Below are 19,075 nucleotides of genomic sequence, written 5' to 3' on the forward strand. Positions count from 1 at the left end.
CAGTGTGCAATCTCTCTCTGTGTCTCAGGGCAGTGTGTAATCTCTCTCTCTCTCTCTGTTACAGATTGCAGTGTGTAATCTCTCTCTCTCTCTCTGTTACAGATTGCAGTGTGTAACCTCTCTCTCTCTCTCTGTTACAGATTGCAGTGTGTAATCTCTCTCTCTCTGTGTCTCAGGGCAGTGTGTAATCTCTCTCTCTGTGTCTCAGGGCAGTGTGTAATCTCTCTCTCTCTCTCTGTTACAGATTGCAGTGTGTAATCTCTCTCTCTCTGTTACAGATTGCAGTGTGACTATACACAAGAGCTGTAAGGATTCTCTCTCCTCCTGTACCAAAGTCAAACAGAAGGTGAGACTGAGCTACGTCTGCCACCCACTGTCCACCTCAGGTACTGCAGGTCCACAGCCCTCACTCCCCCTCTGTCCCTCCCTTTCCCTCTCCCTCCTCCCTCCATCCCTCCGTCCTCCCTCCCACCTCCCCCTCCCTCTCCCTCACTCTCCCTCCCCTTCTCCTCTCCCTCCCTCTCTCTCTCACTCTCTCCCTCCCCTCTCTCTCGCCCCCTCCCTCGCCCCTCTCTCTCTCTCCTCACCCTCCCTCTGTCTCCCTTCCTCTTCCCATCTCTCTCCCTCCCTTTCGGCCTCTCCCCCTCCCTCCTCCTCTCTCCCTCCCCTTCTCTTTTCCCGCACCCCCCTCTCTCTCTCTCTGACTCTCCCTCCCCTTCTCTTTTCCCGCACCCCCCTCTCTCTCTCTCTCTGACTCTCCCTCCCCTTCTCGCTCCCTCCCTCCCTCCCTATCTCTCACTGTCTCTCTCTCTCTCTCCCTCCCCTCTGTCTCTCCTCAACCCTCTCCCTCTAACCACCCCACCCCCCCGCCACCATTCTCCTCTTCTGCCTCTCTCTTGTGGGATCTTGCTGTGCACACATGGGGCGGTCCGGCGGGTGGCGGGGCCGCTACAGCGACAGTGAGGTGTGATTGGATGGAGCGTGGTGTGGCCCCGCCCACCTGGGAGATACACTACAGCACCCCCGCTGGCTGGGAGGGTATCACTACAACGTCACAGAGGTTTACACCATGGAAAGAGGCTCATTGGTCCACCTTGTCCATGTTGCGCCTTTTTTTAACCACTAATCTAGTCCTAATTGCCCGCATTTGCCCTCTATACCCATCTTACCCATGTAACTGCTGAAAGTCAAAATTGTACCCGCCTCTACTACTGCCTCTGGCAGCTCGTTCCAGATACTCACCACCCTCTGTGTAAAACATTGCCCCTCTGGACCCTTTTGAATCTCTCCCCTCTCTTAGAAAGGAAGTTAGAACTAGAGGGCACAGCCTCAAAATAAAGGGGGGTCAGTTTAGGACAGAGTTGAGGAGGAACTTCTTCTCTCAGAGGGTGGTGAATCTCTGGAATTCTCTGCCCACTGAAGTGGCGGAGGCTACCTCGTTGAATATGTTTAAATCACGGATAGATGGATTCCTGATCGGTAAGGGAATTAGGGGTTATAGGGATCAGGCGGGTAAGTGGAACTGATCCACTTCAGATCAGCCATGATCTTATTGAATGGCGGGGCAGGCTCGAGGGGCTAGATGGCCTACTCCTGCTCCTATTTCTGATGTTCTTGTGTTCTCACCTTAAACCTATGCCCTCTAAGTTTTAGATCCCCCTACCTTTGGGAAAAGATATTGACTATCTAGCTGATCTATGCCCCTCATTATTTTATAGACCTCTATAAGGTCACCCCTCAGCCTCCTACGCTCCAGAGAAAAAAGTCCCAGTCTATCCAGCCTCTCCTTATAACTCAATCCATCAAGTCCCGGTAACATCCCAGTAAATCTTTTCTGCACTCTTTCTAGTTTAATAATATCCTTTCTATAATAGGGTGACCAGAATTGCACACAGTATTCCAAGTGTGGCCTTACCAATGTTTTGGACAACTTCAACAAGACGTCCCAACTCCTGTATTCAATGTTCTGACCAATGAAACCAAGCGTGCCGAATGCCTTCTTCACCACTCTGTCCACCTGTGACTCCACTTTCAAGTAAAAGTTAAAAGTTTATTTATTAGTGTCACAAGTAAGCCTTACATTAACACTGCAATGAAGTTACTGTGAAAATCCCCCAGTCGCCACACTCCTGTTCGGGTTACACTGAGGGACAATTTAGCACGGCCAATCCACCCTAACCCGCACATCTTTCAGACTGTGGGAGGAAACCGGAGCACCCGGAGGAAACCCATGCAGACACGGGGGGAATGTGCAGACTCCGCACAGACAGTGAACCGAGCCGGGAATCGAACCCAGGTCCCTGGCGCTGTGAGGCAGCAGTGCTAACCACCGTGCCACCGTGCTGTCCACTTTAAAGGAGCTATGAACCTGTGCCCCTAGATCTCTTTGTTCTGTAACTCTCCCCCAACGCCCTACCATTAACTGAGTAAGTCCTGCCCTGGTTCGATCGACCAAAATGCATCACCTCACATTTATCTAAATTAAACTCCATCTGCCATTCGTCAGCCCACTGGCCCAATTGATCAAGATCCCGTTGCAATCGGAGATAACCTTCTTCACTGTCCACTCTGCCACCAATCTTGGCGTCATCTGCAAACTTACTAACTGTGCCTCCTAACATGGCACGGTGGCCCAGTGATTAGCACTGCTGCTTCGCAACGCCAGGGACCCGGGTTCGATTCCCGGCTCAGGTCACTGTCTGTGTGGAGTTTGCACGTTCTCCCCGTGTCTGCGTGGGTTTCCTCCGGGTGCTCCGGTTTCCTCCCACAGTCTGAAAGATGTGCTGGTTAGGGTGCATTGACCCGAACAGGTGCCGGAGTGTGGCGACTGGGGGAATTTCACAGTAGCTTCATTGCAGCGTTAATGTAAGCCTTACTTGTGATTAAGAAATAAACTTTTTAAATTGTCATCCAAATCATTAATATAAATGACAAATAACAGTGGGTCCAGCACCGGATCCCTGAGGCAGCCCGCTGGTCACAGGCCTCCAGTTGGAAAAACAGGACATGAGGCCTTTACATGGGAAACCTCTGTCAGAGAGGTGGGATTGGAGAATGGGCAACATTGGCAGCGAGGCTGTGTGGGAGAGAGGTATTGAGGTGAATGGATATCTGTGAGAAGTTGTTAAAAGATGTTGTTTCTCCCCCTGCAGCAACTGAAAGCCGCCCAGGTGAAGAATAATTCAGCGTTACAGAGCGTCTCCATGAGGCATAAAGGTAGGAGAGCACGGCCCACCCTGAGCTGGGCACGGGAGGCAGGCCGAGGGCGGCTCGGAGCTGGAGATGATCTGGAGGGTCATGACCTCTTCCTTGGGTCATGACCTCCTCCCTGGGTCATGCTGGGAAAGGCCCAGTCCACAATGGGGTCACAGAGAGTCCCTGCTGGGTCCATACACTCTGACATAGGCCCACTCCCCCGTGGTAACGAGTCCCACATTCTCCCCCACTCCCCCCGTGGGAGCGAGCCCCACATTCTCCCCCACTCCCCCCGTGGGAGCGAGTCCCACATTCTCCCCACTCCCCCCGTGGGAGCGAGTCCCACATTCTCCCCCACTCCCCCCGTGGGAGCGAGTCTCACATTCTCCCCCACTCCCCCCGTGGGAGCGAGCCCCACATTCTCCCCCACTCCCCCCGTGGGAGCGAGCCCCACATTCTCCCCCCCGTGGGAGCGAGTCTCACATTCTCCCGCACTCCCCCCATGGGAGTGAGTCCCACATTTTCCCCCACTCCGCCGTGGGAGCGAGTCCCACATTCTCCCCCCACTCCCCCCGTGGGGAGCGAGTCCCACATTCTCCCCCACTCCCTCCGTGGGAGCGCGTCCCACATTCTCCCCCACTCCCCCCGTGGGAGCGAGTCCCACATTCTCCCCCACTCCCTCCGTGGGAGCGCGTCCCACATTCTCCCCCACTCCCCCCATGGGAGCGAGTCCCACATTCTCCCCCACTCCCTCCGTGGGAGCGAGTCCCACATTCTCCCCCACTCCCCCCATGGGAGCGAGTCCCACATTCTCCCCCACTCCCCCCGTGGGAGCGAGTCCCACATTCTCCCCCACTCCCCCCGTGGGAGCGAGTCCCACATTCTCCCCACTCCCCCCGTGGGAGCGAGTCCCACATTCTCCCCACTCCCCCCGTGGGAGTGAGTCCCACATTCTCCCCCCGCTCCCCCCGTGGGAGTGAGTCCCACATTCTCCCCCCACTCCCCCGTGGGAGCGAGTCCCACATTCTCCCCCATTCCCCCCGTGGGAACGAGTCCCACATTCAGAGAGAGAGAGGGAGAGACGGAGAGAGAGAGGGGGGAAGAGACAGAGAGAGGGCGAGACAGAGAGAGGGCGAGACAGAGAGAGGGCGAGACAGAGAGAGAGAGAGACAGAGAGAGAGAGAGAGACAGAGAGACAGAGACAGAGAGAGGGAGAGACATAGAGAGAGAGAGGGAGAGACATAGAGAGATACAGAGAGAGATACAGAGAGAGAGACAGAGAGAGAGATATAGAGAGAGAGAGGGAGAGAGAGAGGGAGAGACAGAGAGAGACAGAGAGAGAGAGGGAGAGAGAGAGGGAGAGACAAAGAGAGAGGGGGGAGAGACAGAGAGAGAGAGACAAAGAGAGCGAGAGACAGAGATAGAGAGACAGGAAGGAGACAGAGGGACAGAGAGAGAAGAGAGACAGAGAGCAGAGAGAGAGACAGATAGGAGAGAGAGAGAGACAGGGGGAGAGAGAGAGACAGGGGGAGAGAGAGAGACGGGAGGGGGAGAGAGAGACAGAGAGAGAGACAGAGAGAGCGAGCGAGAGGCAGAGGGCGAGCGAGAGGCAGAGAGCGAGCGAGAGGCAGATAGGGGAGAGAGAGAGAGAGCGAGAGCATAAAAGAGAGACAGGGAGAGGGAAAGACAGAGAGATAGAGAGAGAGGGGCAGAGAGAGAGGAGCAGAGAGAGGAGCAGAGAGAGAGGGGCAGAGAGAGAAAGACAGAGAGAAAGGGACAGAGAGAGAGGGACAGAGAGAGAGAGACAGAGAGATAGGGACAGAGAGAGAGGGACAGAGAGAGGCAGAGAGAGAGGGACAGAGAGAGAGAGACAGAGAGATAGGGACAGAGAGAGAGGGACAGAGAGAGGCAGAGAGAGAGGCAGAGAGAGAGAGATAGCGGATTTCGGAAACCTTATAACCTTTAAAAAATATTTGGATGAACACTTGACATCAGAGCGTTCACGGATATGGGAAAGGAAAATGGGATTAGCGCCACTTTAGAGGTAGTTGGCATTGGTGAGGAGCCAATGGGCGGAAGGGCCATTTCTGCTCTGTGCGTCTCTGTGACAATGAGATGTCAAGAGCTGTTGAGTGTGTTCCAGCCAGTGACTGGGCCCACATCCCTCAGTCCTCCACTTCATCCACTCTCTCTCTCTCTCTCTCTCCCGACAGTGCCATTGGGACGAGAGCGCCCCAACTCCGCCATCTACCCATCAGACAGCCTCCGCCAATCACCGCTCTTCTCCCAGCTGGGGTCCCGGAGGGGCCGAACGGCCTTCCAGTCGCTGTCCAAAAGCGTCTCGACGAACAACATCGGGTAAGATGCGAGGAGACAAGAAACAGGGGCAACAGGAAGCCATTCAAACAAAAGAGTGGGGATAAATTAGTCTTGTTCTGATTGGCAGGCAGTGACTTTTTTCTTTATTCATCCGTGGGACGTGGGTGTCACTGGGCAGCATTTATTGCCCATCCCTAGTTGCCCTTGGAGGGCAGTCGAGAGTCAACCACATTGCTGTGGCTCTGGAGTCACATGTAGGCCAGACCGGGGTAAGGACGACAGATTTCCTTCCCTGAAGGGAACCAGATGGGTTTTTCCAACAATGGGTCATCAGTAGATTCTTAATTCCAGATATTTTTTATTGAATTCAAATTCCACCGTCTGCCGTGGTGAGGATTCGAACCCGGGTCCCCCAGAACATTAAGTTTAAAGTTTTATTTATTAGTCACAAGTAGGCTTACATTAACACTGCAATGAAGTTACTGTGAAAATCCCCTCGTCGCCACACTCCGGCGCCTGTTCGGGTTACACTGAAGGAGAATTTAGCACGGCCAATCCACCCTAACCCGCACATCTTTGGGACTGTGGGAGGAAACCGGAGCACGCGGAGGAAACCCACGCAGACACGGGGAGAATGTGCAGACTCCACACAGACAGTGACCCGAGCCGGGAATCGAACCCGTGTCCCTGGCGCTGTGAGGCAGCAGTGCTAACCCACTGTGCCACCCGTGCCGCTCCTTGTGTACGAAACACAGAAAGCTCACACACGGGTAGGGCAGGTAATCGGGAAGGGCGATGGAACGTTGGCCCGAATATCAGTGGAGTGAGAGTATGAGAGTCAGGAGCTCTTGATGCAGCTGCACAAGGCACTGGTGAGACCACACCTGGAATACTGAGAGCAGTTTTGGTCTCCACATCAAACCCCATTTGCCAACTTACTTAACTTATCAATATCTCTTTGTAAGTTGTTTCTATTTCTCTCACGCATGACTTTCCGTTTAATTTTGTGACATCTGCAAATGTGGCGACAATATATTCACTTCCTTCCTCCAAGTCGCTATTTGTGGTCCTTGTACGAACACGCCCAAATCCCTCTAAACATCTACATTTACAAATTTCACACCTTCTAATAAATACTCTGCTTCTCCATTCCACACAGTCCCCCGTCAAACACACCCAGGACAGGGACAGCACGGGGTTAGATACAGAGTAAAGCTCCCACGACACTGTCCCCAACAAACATTCCCAGGACAGGTACAGCACGGGGTTAGGTACAGAGTAAAGCTCCCACGACACTGTCCCCAACAAACATTCCCAGGACAGGTACAGCACGGGGTTAGATACAGAGTAAAGCTCCCTCTACACTGTCCCCATCAAACACTCCCAGGACAGGTACAGCACGGGGTTAGATACAGAGTAAAGCTCCCTCTACACTGTCCCCCATCAAACAGTCCCAGGGCAGGTACAGCACGGGGTTAGATACAGAGTAAAGCTCCCTCTACACTGTCCCCCATCAAACACTCCCAGGACAGGTACAGCATGGGGTTAGATACAGAGTAAAGCTCCCTCTGCACTGTCCCCCATCAAACACTCCCAGGACAGGTACAGCATGGGGTTAGATACAGAGTAAAGCTCCCCTCTACACTGTCCCCCATCAAACACTCCCAGGACAGGTACAGCATGGGGTTAGATTATAGAGTAAAGCTCCCTCTACACTGTCCCCCATCAAACACTCCCAAGACAGGTACAGCACGGGGTTAGATACAGAGTAAAGCTTCCTCTACACTGTCCCGCATTAAACACTCAGGACAGGTACAGCACGGGGTTAGATACAGAGTAAAGCTCCCTCTACACTGTCCCCCATCAAACACTCAGGACAGGTACAGCACGGGGTTAGATACAGAGTAAAGCTCCCTCTACACTGTCCCCCATCAAACACTCCCAGGACAGGTACAACACGGTTTACAGAATTCTCCCTCTCCCTGTAAATATATGCTGCTGCTCCCACTTTTTTGCGACATTGTCCCAGTGTCCCATATTCTCACTGTTTTTCACCTGTGTCTTGCTGTTTCCAGGAATCTAAATGATGATACGCCACTGGGAATCCGGAGAATTCTGTCACAGTCCACCGATTCCCTCAACATGAGGAACAGAACACTATCCATCGAGTCCCTTATCGATGAGGGTAAGGGGGTGGGGTTTAAAGTAAAGTAAAGTTTATTTATTAGTGTTACAAGTTGGCTTACATTAACACTGCAATGAAGTTACTGTGAAAATCCCCCAGTCGCCACACTCTGCACCGCACTGTGGGAGAATCAGTGCTGAGGGAGTGCCGCACTGTGGGAGGGTCAGTGCTGAGGGAGCGCCGCACTGTGGGAAGGTCGGTGCTGAGGGAGTGCTGCACTGTGGGAGTGTCGGTGCTGAGGGAGCGCCGCACTGTGGGAGGGTCAGTGCTGAGGGAGTGCTGCACTGTGGGAGTGTCGGTGCTGAGGGAGCGCCGCACTGTGGGAGGGTCAGTGCTGAGGGAGCGCCACACTGTGGGAGGGTCAGTGCTGAGGGAGCACCGCACTGTGGGAGGGTCAGTGCTGAAGGAGCGCCGCACTGTGGGATGGTCAGTGCTGAGGGATCGCCACACTGTGGGAGTGTCGGTGCTGAGGGAGCGCCGCACTTTGGGAGGGTCAGTGCTGAGGGAGCGCCGCACTGTGGGAGGGTCAGTGCTGAGGGAGCACCACACTGTGGGAGGGTCAGTGCTGAGGGAGCACCACACTGTGGGAGGGTCAGTGCTGAGGGGCACCGCACTGTGGGAGGGTCAGTGCTGAGGGAGCGCCGTGCTGAGGGAGGGTCAGTGCTGAGGGAGCGCCGCACTGTGGGAGGGTCAGTGCTGAGGGAGCGCCGCACTGTGGGAGGGTCAGTGCTGAGGGAGCGCCGCACTGTGGGAGGGTCAGTGCTGAGGGAGCGCCGCACTGTGGGAGGGTCAGTGCTGAGGGAGCGCCGCACTGTGTGAGAGTCGGTGCTGAGGGAGCGCCGCACTGTTGGAGGGTCAGTGCTGAGGGAGCGCCGCACTGTGGGAGGGTCGGTGCTAAGGGAGCGCCGCACTGTGGGCGTGTCGGTGCTGAGGGAGCGCCGCACTGTGGGAGGGTCAGTGCTGAGGGAGCGCCGCACTGTGGGAGGGTCAGTGCTGAGGGAGCGCCGCACTGTGGGAGTGTCGGTGCTGAGGGAGCGCCGCACTGTGGGAGGGTCAGTGCTGAGGGAGCAAAACCTCCCTCAGCAACTGTGAGACACTTTGTGATGTCCCCGCGCTGGGTTTAGGAGCTGTGGCGCCTGTATTTTTTGTAGCCTTTTTCTCTGACCCCTGAACTCTGACCTTGCGGGTTGCCATTGTCCTCAGGGGCAGAGGTCATTTACCAGCAGCTGATGGGGGATCTGGATTTGGACGAGAGATACTTTGAGGCGGATTCCTGGAGCCTCGCTGTCGACACCAGCTTCCTCCAGCAACACAAGAAGGACGTGATGAAGCGGCAGGACGTGATTTACGGTGAGTGAATGAGCAAGGCTGATCGACCAGGGTGGGCCTCCCCCCCCATAACAACCATACAACTGGCATTTACACCCAGAGCATGACACCCTCACCCTCTGACCCTCGCATCTGACACTCACCCTCTGACCCTCACCTTCTAACCCTCGCCCTCTGACACTTACCCTCTGACCCCAGCACCCTGACCCTCGCCCTCTGACCCTCACCTTCTAACCCTGCCACCCTGACCGTCAAACCATGACCCTCACACCCTGACCCTTGTACTCTGACCCTCAAGCCTTCTGACTCCTGCCCCCTGCCCCCTGACCTCTGCTCCCTGACACTCACCCCCCCCGACCCTCGCCCCCCGACCCTCGCCCCCTGATCCTCGTCCCCCGGCCCCCGGCCCTCGCCTCCCGACCCTCGCCCCCCGACCCTCGCCCCCCCCGACCCTCGCCCCCCGACCCTCGCCCCCCGATTCTCGACCCTCGCCCCCCGGCCCCCGGCCCTCGCCTCCCGACCCTCGCCCCCCAACCCCGACCCTCGCCCCCCGACCCTCGCCCCCCCGACCCTCGCCCCCGACCCTCGCCCCCCAACCCTCACCCCCCGACCCTCGCCCCCTGACCCTCGCCCCCCCGACCATCGCCCCCCGACCCTCGCCCCCCGACCCTTGCCCCCCGACCCTCACCCCCCCGACCCTCGCCCCCCCGACCCTCGCCCCCCGACCCTCGCCCCCCCGACCCTCGCCCCCCGACCCTCGCCCCCTGACCCTCACACTCTGCCCTGTGCTGTCTCCAGAGTTGATCCAGACGGAGGTGCATCACATGCGGACACTGAAGATAATGTCAGACCTGTTCCGGAAGGGGATGCTGGAGGAGTTACAGATGGATCGCGGCACGGTCGACACCATCTTCCCGGCTCTCGATGACCTCATTCAGTGCCATGTCCACTTCCTCTCCCAACTCCTGGAACGCCGCAAGGAGTCGCTGTTCTCAGACAGCGACAAGAACTTCGTCATCAACCGACTCGGGGACATCCTGCTGAACCAGGTAAGAGGATCCGGCAACAGGTATCTCCCCCAGACCCAAACCCCTCTCCCTCTCTCTCCCTGTCTGTCTCTCTCTCTCTCTCTCTCTCTGTCTCTGTCTCTCTCTGTCTCTGTCTCTCTCTGTCTCTCTCTCTCTCTGTCTCTCCCTCTCTCAGTCTCTCCCTCTCTCTGTCTCTCCCTCTCTCTGTCTCTCCCTCTTTCTGTCTCTCCCTTTCCCTGTCTCTCCCTCTCCCTGTCTCTCCCTCTCCCTGTCTCTCCCTCTCCCTGTCTCTCCCTCTCCGTCTCTCCCTCTCCCTGTCTCTCCCTCTCCCTGTCTCTCCCTCTCCCTGTCTCTCCCTCTCCCTGTCTCCATCTCTCCCTGTCTCTCCCTCTCCCTGTCTCTCCCTCTCCCTGTCTCTCCCTCTCCCTGTCTCCATCTCTCCCTGTCTCTCCCTCTCCCTGTCTCTCCCTCTCCCTGTCTCTCCCTCTCCCTGTCTCTCCCTCTCCCTGTCTCTCCCTCTCTCTGTCTCTCCCTCTCTCTGTCTCTCCCTCTCTCTGTCTCTCCCTCTCTCTGTCTCTCCCTCTCTCTGTCTCTCCCTCTCTGTCTCTCTCGCCCTCTGGCTCTCTCGCTCTCTGTCTGTCTCTGTCTGTCTGTCTCTCTCTGTCTCTGACTCTGTCTCTCTCGCTGTCTCTCTCTTGCTGTCTCTCTCTCGCTGTCTCTCTCTCGCTGTCTCTCTCTCTCTGTCTCTCTCTCTGTCTCTCTCTCTCTCTGTCTCTCTCTGTCTCTCCGTGTCTCTCTCTCGCTGTCTCTCTCTGTCTCTGTCTCTCTCTCTGTCTCTCTATCTCTCTCTGTCCCTGGCTCTCTCTCTCTCTCTCTCGCTGTCTCTGTCTCTCTCTCTCTCTCTCTTTCTCTGTCTCTCTCTCTCTCTTTCTCTGTCTCTCTCTTTCTCTCTCTCTCTCTCTCTCTGTCTCTTTCTCTCTGTCTCTCTCTGTCCTCTCTGACTCTGGCTCTCTCTCTCTCGCTGTCTCTCTGCGTCTCTTACTCTCTGTCTCTCTCGCTCTCTGTCTCTCTCTCTCCCTGTCTGTCTCTCTCACTCTCCCCGTCTCTCTCTCTCTCTCTCTCTCCCTCTCTGTCTCACTCTCTCTCTCTCTCTCACTCTCTCTCACTCTCTCTCCCTCTGTCTCCAGTTCTCGGGTCAGAGTGCGGAGTTGATGAGACGGGCATACGCTGAATTCTGTAGCAGACACACCAAGGCAGTGAAGTTGTACAAAGAGCTCTACACACGAGACAAGAGATTCCAGCAGTTTGTGAGGGTGAGTGAGCACGACCGCGGGCAAACGCCCCCAACACGGCGAGGGGAACGACAGCTCCTTCCCTCCCTACAACCACGCCAGCGCCTGTACCTGTCCTGGGAGTGTTTGATGGGGGACAGTGTAGAGGGAGCTTTACTCTGTATCGAACCCCGTGCTGTACCTGTCCTGGGAGTGTTTGATGGGGGCAGTGTAGAGGGAGCTTTACTCTGTATCTAACCCCGTGCTGTACCTGTCCTGGGAGTGTTTGATGGGGACAGTGTAGAGGGAGCGTTACTCTGTATCTAACCCCGTACTGTACCTGTCCTGGGAGTGTTTGATGGGGACAGTGTAGAGGGAGCTTTACTCTGTATCTAACCCCGTGCTGTCCCTGTCCTGGGAGTGTTTGATGGGGGACAGTGTAGAGGGAACTTTACTCTGTATCTCACCCTGTGCTGTACCTGTCCTGGGAGTGTTTGATGGGGGACAGTGTCGAGGGAGCTTTACTCTGTATCTAACCCCGTGCTGTACCTGTCCTGGGAGTGTTTGATGGGGACAGTGTAGAGGGAGCGTTACTCTGTATCTAACCCCGTGCTGTACCTGTCCTGGGAGTGTTTGATGGGGACAGTGTAGAGGGAGCGTTACTCTGTATCTAACCCCGTGCTGTACCTGTCCTGGGAGTGTTTGATGGGGGACAGTGTAGAGGGAGCTTTACTCTGTATCTAACCCAGTGCTGTACCTGTCCTGGGAGTGTTTGATGGGGGACAGTGTAGAGGGAGCTTTACTCTGTATCTAACCCCGTGCTGTACCTGTCCTGGGAGTGTTTGATGGGGGACAGTGTCGAGGGAGCTTTACTCTGTATCTAACCCCGTGCTGTACCTGCCCTGGGAGTGTTTGATGGGGACAGTGTAGAGGGAGCGTTACTCTGTATCTAACCCCGTGCTGTACCTGTCCTGGGAGTGTTTGATGGGGGACAGTGTAGAGGGAGCTTTACTCTGTATCTAACCCAGTGCTGTACCTGTCCTGGGAGTGTTTGATGGGGGACAGTGTAGAGGGAGCTTTACTCTGTATCTAACCCCGTGCTGTACCTGTCCTGGGAGTGTTTGATGGGGGACAGTGTCGAGGGAGCTTTACTCTGTATCTAACCCCGTGCTGTACCTGCCCTGGGAGTGTTTGATGGGGACAGTGTAGAGGGAGCGTTACTCTGTATCTAACCCCGTGCTGTACCTGTCCTGGGAGTGTTTGATGGGGGACAGTGTAGAGGGAGCGTTACTCTATATCTAACCCCGTGCTGTACCTGTCCTGGGAGTGTTTGATGGGGGGACAGTGTAGAGGGAGCTTTACTCTGTATCTAACCCCGTGCTGTACCTGTGCTGGTGTCTGTCTGATTACAGAGAATGACACGAAGTTCAGTGCTGAGGCGACACGGAATCCAGGAGTGCATCCTTTTGGTTACGCAGCGAATCACCAAGTATCCTGTTCTCTTTGACCGAATTCTACACAACACAAAAGGTAGGAATCAGCCTGTGTCTTGCGCAGAAATACAGATTGATCTGTCGTGGGCCTCTACAGAACCGACCCGGGATCTGTGCCCAAGCGTCTGGGATCAGAACCTGTGTCAGAACGTCTGGGCAAGCCAGGGGTCAAGGGTCAGACTCAGGCATCAGGGTCTCTGCAGGTCATGGGTTAGGGCAGGCCCGGGTCAGGGCCCAGGTTCAGAGTCTGAACTGGCAGGGGTCAGGGGTCAAGACCCATGGTCAGGGTCTGAGCAGGCCAGGAGTCAAGGTCAGACTCAGGAATCAGGGTCGCTGTAGACCAGGGGTCATGGGTCAGGGCAGGCCCAGGTCTGGGGTCAAGACCCATGATCCAGGGTCTGAGCAGGCCAGGGATGAATGGTCAGAGTTGGGCATCAGGGTTGATGCAAACCAGGGGTCATGGGTCAGGGTTCAAGCCCTGGATCAGGGCCCCAGTGTGCCCAAGGTCAGGGCCTGAGGTCAGGGGTCAGGGCAGGCCGGGGGTTGGCATCCAGAGAATCTTGTCGTCCCAGAGGTCAGTGTCCCCGTAAAGTTCATTCGAGTGTGGGATGTGCGATGAGTGAATCCTCGCTGCTCCTCAACGTGCGGGAGGCGACGGCCTGGTGGTGTTATCGCTAGATTATTAACCCAGAAACTCAGCTAATGTTCTGGGGGACCCGGGTTCGAATCCCGCCACGGCAGATGGTGGAATTTGAATTCAATAAAAAATATCTGGAATTAAGAATCTACTGATGACCCATTGTGGGAAAAACCCATCTGGTTCCCTTTAGAGAAGGAAATCTGCCGTCCTTACCCCGGTCTGGCCTACATGTGACTCCAGAGCCACAGCAATGTGGTTGACTCTCAACTGCCCTCCAAGGGCAACTAGGGATGGGCAATAAATTGCTGACCCAGCCAGCGACGCCCGCGTCCCACGATCGAACAATAACAAAACTGCAGAGTAGTTTAGGCCAGGCTAGGAGATGGGATGGGAGTAGATGGGCTGATGGGCCTCCCCCATGGTGCGAGACGGGCTGAATGGCCAGCTGATGTTGAGTTTGTTTCTGCGAATTCCACCCCCGCCAGGAAACGAGGAAGATCGCAGGGACCTGAGTAACTCTCTGACACTGGTGAAGGAGCTGATTTCTGCCGTGGACCAAGAGGTTCACGAGTGTGAAAAGAGGTTCCGCCTGCAGGACATCTACAACCGGATGGACACAAAGACGGTGGCAGTCATGCACGGCGGCCGACAATTTCGCAGGGAAGACCTGATCCGCAGGAAGCTGGTCCACGACGGCTTTGTCCTGTGGAAAACCCTGACAGGCCGATTTAAAGGTAAGGCTTCAAAAACCACCAAGGCCAACTAGGCCGCAACGCAACCACCTGATGGAAAAGGCCCCTTACACAACTCACACTGAGCTCAGGGATCCCTGAATCTAATCCATCAATGCACCCCAGTCAAAAACATCACTTATATTCATAATCCTGAACCCTCACGCCTATCTGTGTCTCTCTCAGTCCTCTATCTCTCGGGGAGATATCGGTACACTGACTGGTGTCTCTCAGTCCCCTCTCTCTCAGGGGGATATCTGTACCCTGACTGGTGTCTCTCAGTCCCCCCCTCTCTCTCTCTCAGGGGGATATCTGTACCCTGACTGGTGTCTCTCAGTCCCCCCTCTCTCTCAGAGAGATATCTGTACACTGACTGGTGTCTCTCAGTCCCCTCTCTCTCTCTCTCAGGAAGATATCTGTACACTGACTGGTGTCTCCCAGTCCCTTCTCTCTCTCTCTCGCTCAGGGAGATATCTGTACACTGACTGGTGTCTCTCAGTCCCCCTCTCTCTCAGAGAGATATCTGTACACTGACTGGTGTCTCCCAGTCCCTTCTCTCTCTCTCTCGCTCAGGGAGATATCTGTACACTGACTGGTGTCTCTCAGTTCTCTCTCTCTCTCTCAAGGAGATATCTGTAAACTGACTGGTGTCTCCCAGTCCCTTCTCTCTCTCTCTCGCTCAGGGAGATATCTGTACACTGACTGGTGTCTCTCAGTTCTCTCTGTCTCTCTCAAGGAGATATCTGTAAACTGACTGGTGTCTCTCAGTCCTCTCTCTCTCAGGCAGATATCTGTAAACTGACTGGTGTCTCTCAGTCCCCTCTCTCAGGGAGATATCTGTTCGCTGACTGGTGTCTCTCAGCCTCCCCTCTCTCTCCCTCTCTCTCTCGGAGATATCTGTACACTGACTGGTGTCTCTCAGACCCCTCTCTCTCTCTCTCTGAGATATCTGTACACTGACTGGTGTCCCTCAGTCCCCTCTCTCTCTCTCAGGGAGATATCTGTACACTGACTGGTATCTCTCAGTCTCCTCTCTCTCTCAGGGAGGTGTTTGTGGGAATTGAGAGTTACGGGGAGAGGGTGGGAGAGAGGGATGGAGGGAGAGAGGGATATGGGGAGAGGGTGGGGTGAGAGGGATATGGGGAGAGGGCGGGAGTGAGAGATACGGGGAGAGGGTGGGAGAGAGGGATATGGGGAGAGGGTGAGGAGAGAGGGATATGGGGAGAGGGTGGGGAGAGAGGGAGAGGGCGGGAGAGAGGTATATGGGGAGAGGGCGGGAGAGAGGGATCCGGGAAGAGGGCGGGAGAGAGGGATCCGGGAGAGGGCGGGAGAGAGGGATACGGGGAGAGAGGGATACGGGGAGAGAGGGATATGGGAGAGGGCAGGAGGGAGGGATACGGGGAGAGGGCGGGAGAGAGGGATACGGCGAGAGGGCAGGAGAGAGGGATATGGGGAGGGGGCGGGAGAGAGGGATACGGCGAGAGGGCAGGAGAGAGGGATATGGGGAGGGGGCGGGGCAAGAGGGAAACGGGGAGAGGGCGGGAGAGAGGGATACGGGGAGAGGGCAGGAGGGAGGGATACGGGGAGAGGGCGAAGAGAGGGATATGGGGAGAGGGCGGGAGAGAGGGATATGGGGAGGGGGCGGGAGAGAGGGATACGGGGAGAGGGCGGGAGAGAGGATACGGGGAGAGAGCGGGAGAGAGGGATATGGGGAGGGGGCGGGAGAGGGGGATATGGGGAGGGGGCGGGAGAGAGGGATATGGGGAGGGGGCGGGAGAGAGGGATACGGGGAGAGGGCAGGAGAGAGGGCGGGAGAGACGGATAAGGGGAGAGGGCGGGAGAGAGGGATAAGGGGAGAGGGCGGGAGAGAGGGATACGGTGAGAGGGCGGGAGAGAGGGATATAGGGAGAGGGTGGGAGAGAGGGATATAGGGAGAGGGCGGGAGAGAGGGATATAGGGAGAGGGTGGGAGAGAGGGATACGGGGAGAGGGATATAGGGAGAGGGCGGGAGAGAGGGATACGGGGAGGGGGTGGGGAGTGTGGGATATGGGGAGTCCCCACCTCTCGGATTCTCTGTGGCGTGGTTGCATTCCGGGGCTGGCTGCCTCCATTCCTGACTCCGTGTTTTCTCAGACATTCAGGTCCTTCTGCTAACGGATGTTCTCATCTTCCTGCATGAAAAAGACCAAAGATACAGTTTCCCTGTGCTGGTGAGTGGCTATTTACTGACGCTCCCTTAGACCCTGCTCCGTCCTTGGGCTGGTGAGTGGCTATTTACTGACGCTCCCTTAGACCCTGCTCCGTCCCTGGGTGGTGACTGGCTATTTACTGATGCTCCCTTAGATCCAGCTCCATCCCTAGGCTGTGAGTAGCTATTTACTGACGCTCCCTTCGACCCAACTCCGTCCCTGGGCTGGTGAGTGGCTATTTAATGACGCTCCCTTAGACCCTGCTCCGTCTCCGTGCTGGTGAGTGGCTATTTACTGACCCTCCCTTAGACCCAGCTCTGTCCCTGGGCTGGTGGGTGGTGATTCAGTGATGCTCCCTTAAACCCAGCCCTGTCCCTGGGCTGGTGACTGGCTATTTACTGACGCTCCCTTAGATCCAGCTCCATCCCTAGGCTGGTGAGTGGCAATTTACTGACGCTCCCTTAAACCCAGCCCTGTCCCTGCTGGTGAGTAGCTATTTACTGACGCTCCCTTAGACCCAGCTCCGTCCCTGGGCTGGTGAATGGCTATTTAATGACGCTCCCTTAGACCCAGCTCTGTCCCCGTGCTGGTGAGTGGCTATTTACTGACCCTCCCTTAGACCCAGCTCCGTCCCTGGGCTGGCGGGTGGTGATTTAGTGACACTCCCTTACACTCAGCTCTGTCCCTTGGCTGGTGGGTGGTGATTTAGTGACGCTCCCTGAAACCCAGCTCTGTCCCTGGGCTGGTGAGTGATGATTTTCTGACGCTCCCTTAGACCCAGCTGTGTCTCGGTGCTGGTGAGGGGTGATTTAGTGACACTCCCTTAGAGTTGGATGATACAAGCAGACCCCCCATGCGCTCCCCTCCGTGCAAACGCGCCACGCCAGCTCTGCACAGCAAGATCCCAGTCTGCAGGCTCGGTCCAAGCTGCCTGTTCTGGCCTCCGTACCCCTGGGTGAGGGAGGGGAATAATCCGGGAGTGGGTGAGGGTGTGGGTGGGGGAGTCTGCACGTTCTCCCCGTGTCTGTGTGGGTTTCCTCCGGGTGCTCCGGTTTCCTCCCACAGTCTGAAAGACGTGCTGGTTAGGGTGGATTGGCCATGCTAAATTCTCCCTCAGTGTTACCCGAACAGACATGTGGCGACTAGGAGATTTTCACAGTAACTTCATTACGGTGTTAATGTCAGCCTTACTTGTGACTGATAAATAAATAAGAAATAACCTAAAAAAAATTTAAAAAGTGGGACTGGCGTCGAAATCTGTCTGGGGACGATGCCTCCCACAGTCCATCAGCCCACCGGCGCTGCCAAGCGCAAGAGGGCAGCGGCTGTGGGGCTGGTTGGAGGGGGGGGGAGTAAGGGGGCACAATGGGAGGGAGGGAGGGGGTGTCGATGGTAGCCTCGGTCTGACTGAGTTGCCTCTCTTCGCCCCCCCCCCCCCCCACAACCCCCCAGGACAACAAGCCGGCCGTCATCCCCCTGCACAAACTTATCGTCCGCGACATTGCCAACCAGGAGAAGGGGATGTTCCTGATCAGCGCGGCAGCTCAGACCCCCGAGATGTACGAGATTCACACCGCCTCCAAGGACGAGAGGAATACCTGGATGAAAGTCATCCTGCAATCCGTCAATGTGTGAGTGAGGGGGGGGGGAGGGAGGGAGGGAGTGAGGGTGAGGGGGAGACGGGAGGGGAGGAGGTGAGGGGGGGGGAGAGAGAGAGAGAGGGAGGGTCTCTCATTAACCTGTGACTGCAGGAGGGAGCGGGTGAAGGAGGGGGCGAGGGAGGGAGGGGGCGAGGGAAGGAGGAGGCGAGGGAGGGAGGGGGCGAGGGAGGGTGGAGGCGAGGGAGAGAGGGGCGAGGGAGGGAGGGGGCGAGGGAGGGAGGGGGCGAGGGAGGGAGAGGGCGAGGGGATGAGGGAGTCGTTGAGGGACGGAGGGAGTAACGGTCTCTATCAATGTGTGAGGATGCGATATTGGGAGGGTGGGTGTTGGGGTGAGTGCGCGGGGAGAGGGGGTTGGGGAGAGGGGGTTGGGGAGAGGGGGTTGGGGAGAGTGCGCGGGGAGAGGGGGTTGGGGAGAGGGGGTTGGGGGAGTGCGCGGGGAGAGGGTGTTGGGAGGAGTGCGCGGGGAGAGGGTGTTGGGGGGAGTGCGCGGGGAGAGGGTGTTGGGGGGAGCGCGCGGGGAGAGGGTGTTGGGGGGAGTGCGTGGGGAGAGGGGGTTGGGGAGAGGGTTGGGGAGAGGGTGTTGGGGGGAGTGCGCGGGGAGAGGGTGTTGGAGGAGGCCGGGTCATTGAGTGTGTTTAAGACAGAGATAGATAGGTTCTTGATTGGTAAGGGGGGTCAAAGGTTATGGGGGAAAGGCGGGAGAATGGGCTTGAGAGACATATCAGCCATGATTAGGCCGAATGGCGGAGCAGACTCAATAGGCCGAATGGCCTAATTCTGCAACAATATCTTATATTATGGCACCAGAAACACACAGTTGGTTGTGGGTGGGTGAATTGTTCCTCTGCGTCAGTGTAGGCTTAGAATAGAATCCCTACAGTGCAGAAGGAGGCCATTCGGCCCATCAACTCTGCACTGACCAGAATCCCTACAGTGCAGAAGGAGGCCATTCGGCCCATCAACTCTGCACTGACCAGAATCCCACCCAGACCCTATCCCCATAACGCCATGCATTTATCCTAGCTAATCCCCCT

General features: G+C 56.5%; 1 protein-coding gene across 1 annotated transcript in view; it reads left to right on the forward strand.

Annotated features, from left to right (window-relative positions):
- Positions 1–18,015, forward strand: part of LOC144487984 (rho guanine nucleotide exchange factor 2-like) — a 104,071-nt gene extending 86,056 nt beyond the window's left edge. The window contains exons 2-12 of the mRNA XM_078206016.1: positions 245–346; positions 3,153–3,216; positions 5,409–5,553; positions 7,590–7,699; positions 8,903–9,049; positions 9,827–10,077; positions 11,244–11,369; positions 12,740–12,857; positions 13,946–14,194; positions 16,325–16,401; positions 17,833–18,015. Of these exons, the coding sequence (XP_078062142.1) occupies positions 245–346; positions 3,153–3,216; positions 5,409–5,553; positions 7,590–7,699; positions 8,903–9,049; positions 9,827–10,077; positions 11,244–11,369; positions 12,740–12,857; positions 13,946–14,194; positions 16,325–16,401; positions 17,833–18,015 (1,572 nt within the window). The remainder of the gene's footprint in view (positions 1–244; positions 347–3,152; positions 3,217–5,408; positions 5,554–7,589; positions 7,700–8,902; positions 9,050–9,826; positions 10,078–11,243; positions 11,370–12,739; positions 12,858–13,945; positions 14,195–16,324; positions 16,402–17,832) is intronic.
- Positions 18,016–19,075: the final 1,060 nt, after the last annotated feature.

This window comes from Mustelus asterias, unplaced genomic scaffold (assembly GCF_964213995.1).
Source record: "Mustelus asterias unplaced genomic scaffold, sMusAst1.hap1.1 HAP1_SCAFFOLD_1180, whole genome shotgun sequence".
In the NCBI taxonomy this organism is placed as follows: Eukaryota; Metazoa; Chordata; class Chondrichthyes; order Carcharhiniformes; family Triakidae; genus Mustelus; species Mustelus asterias.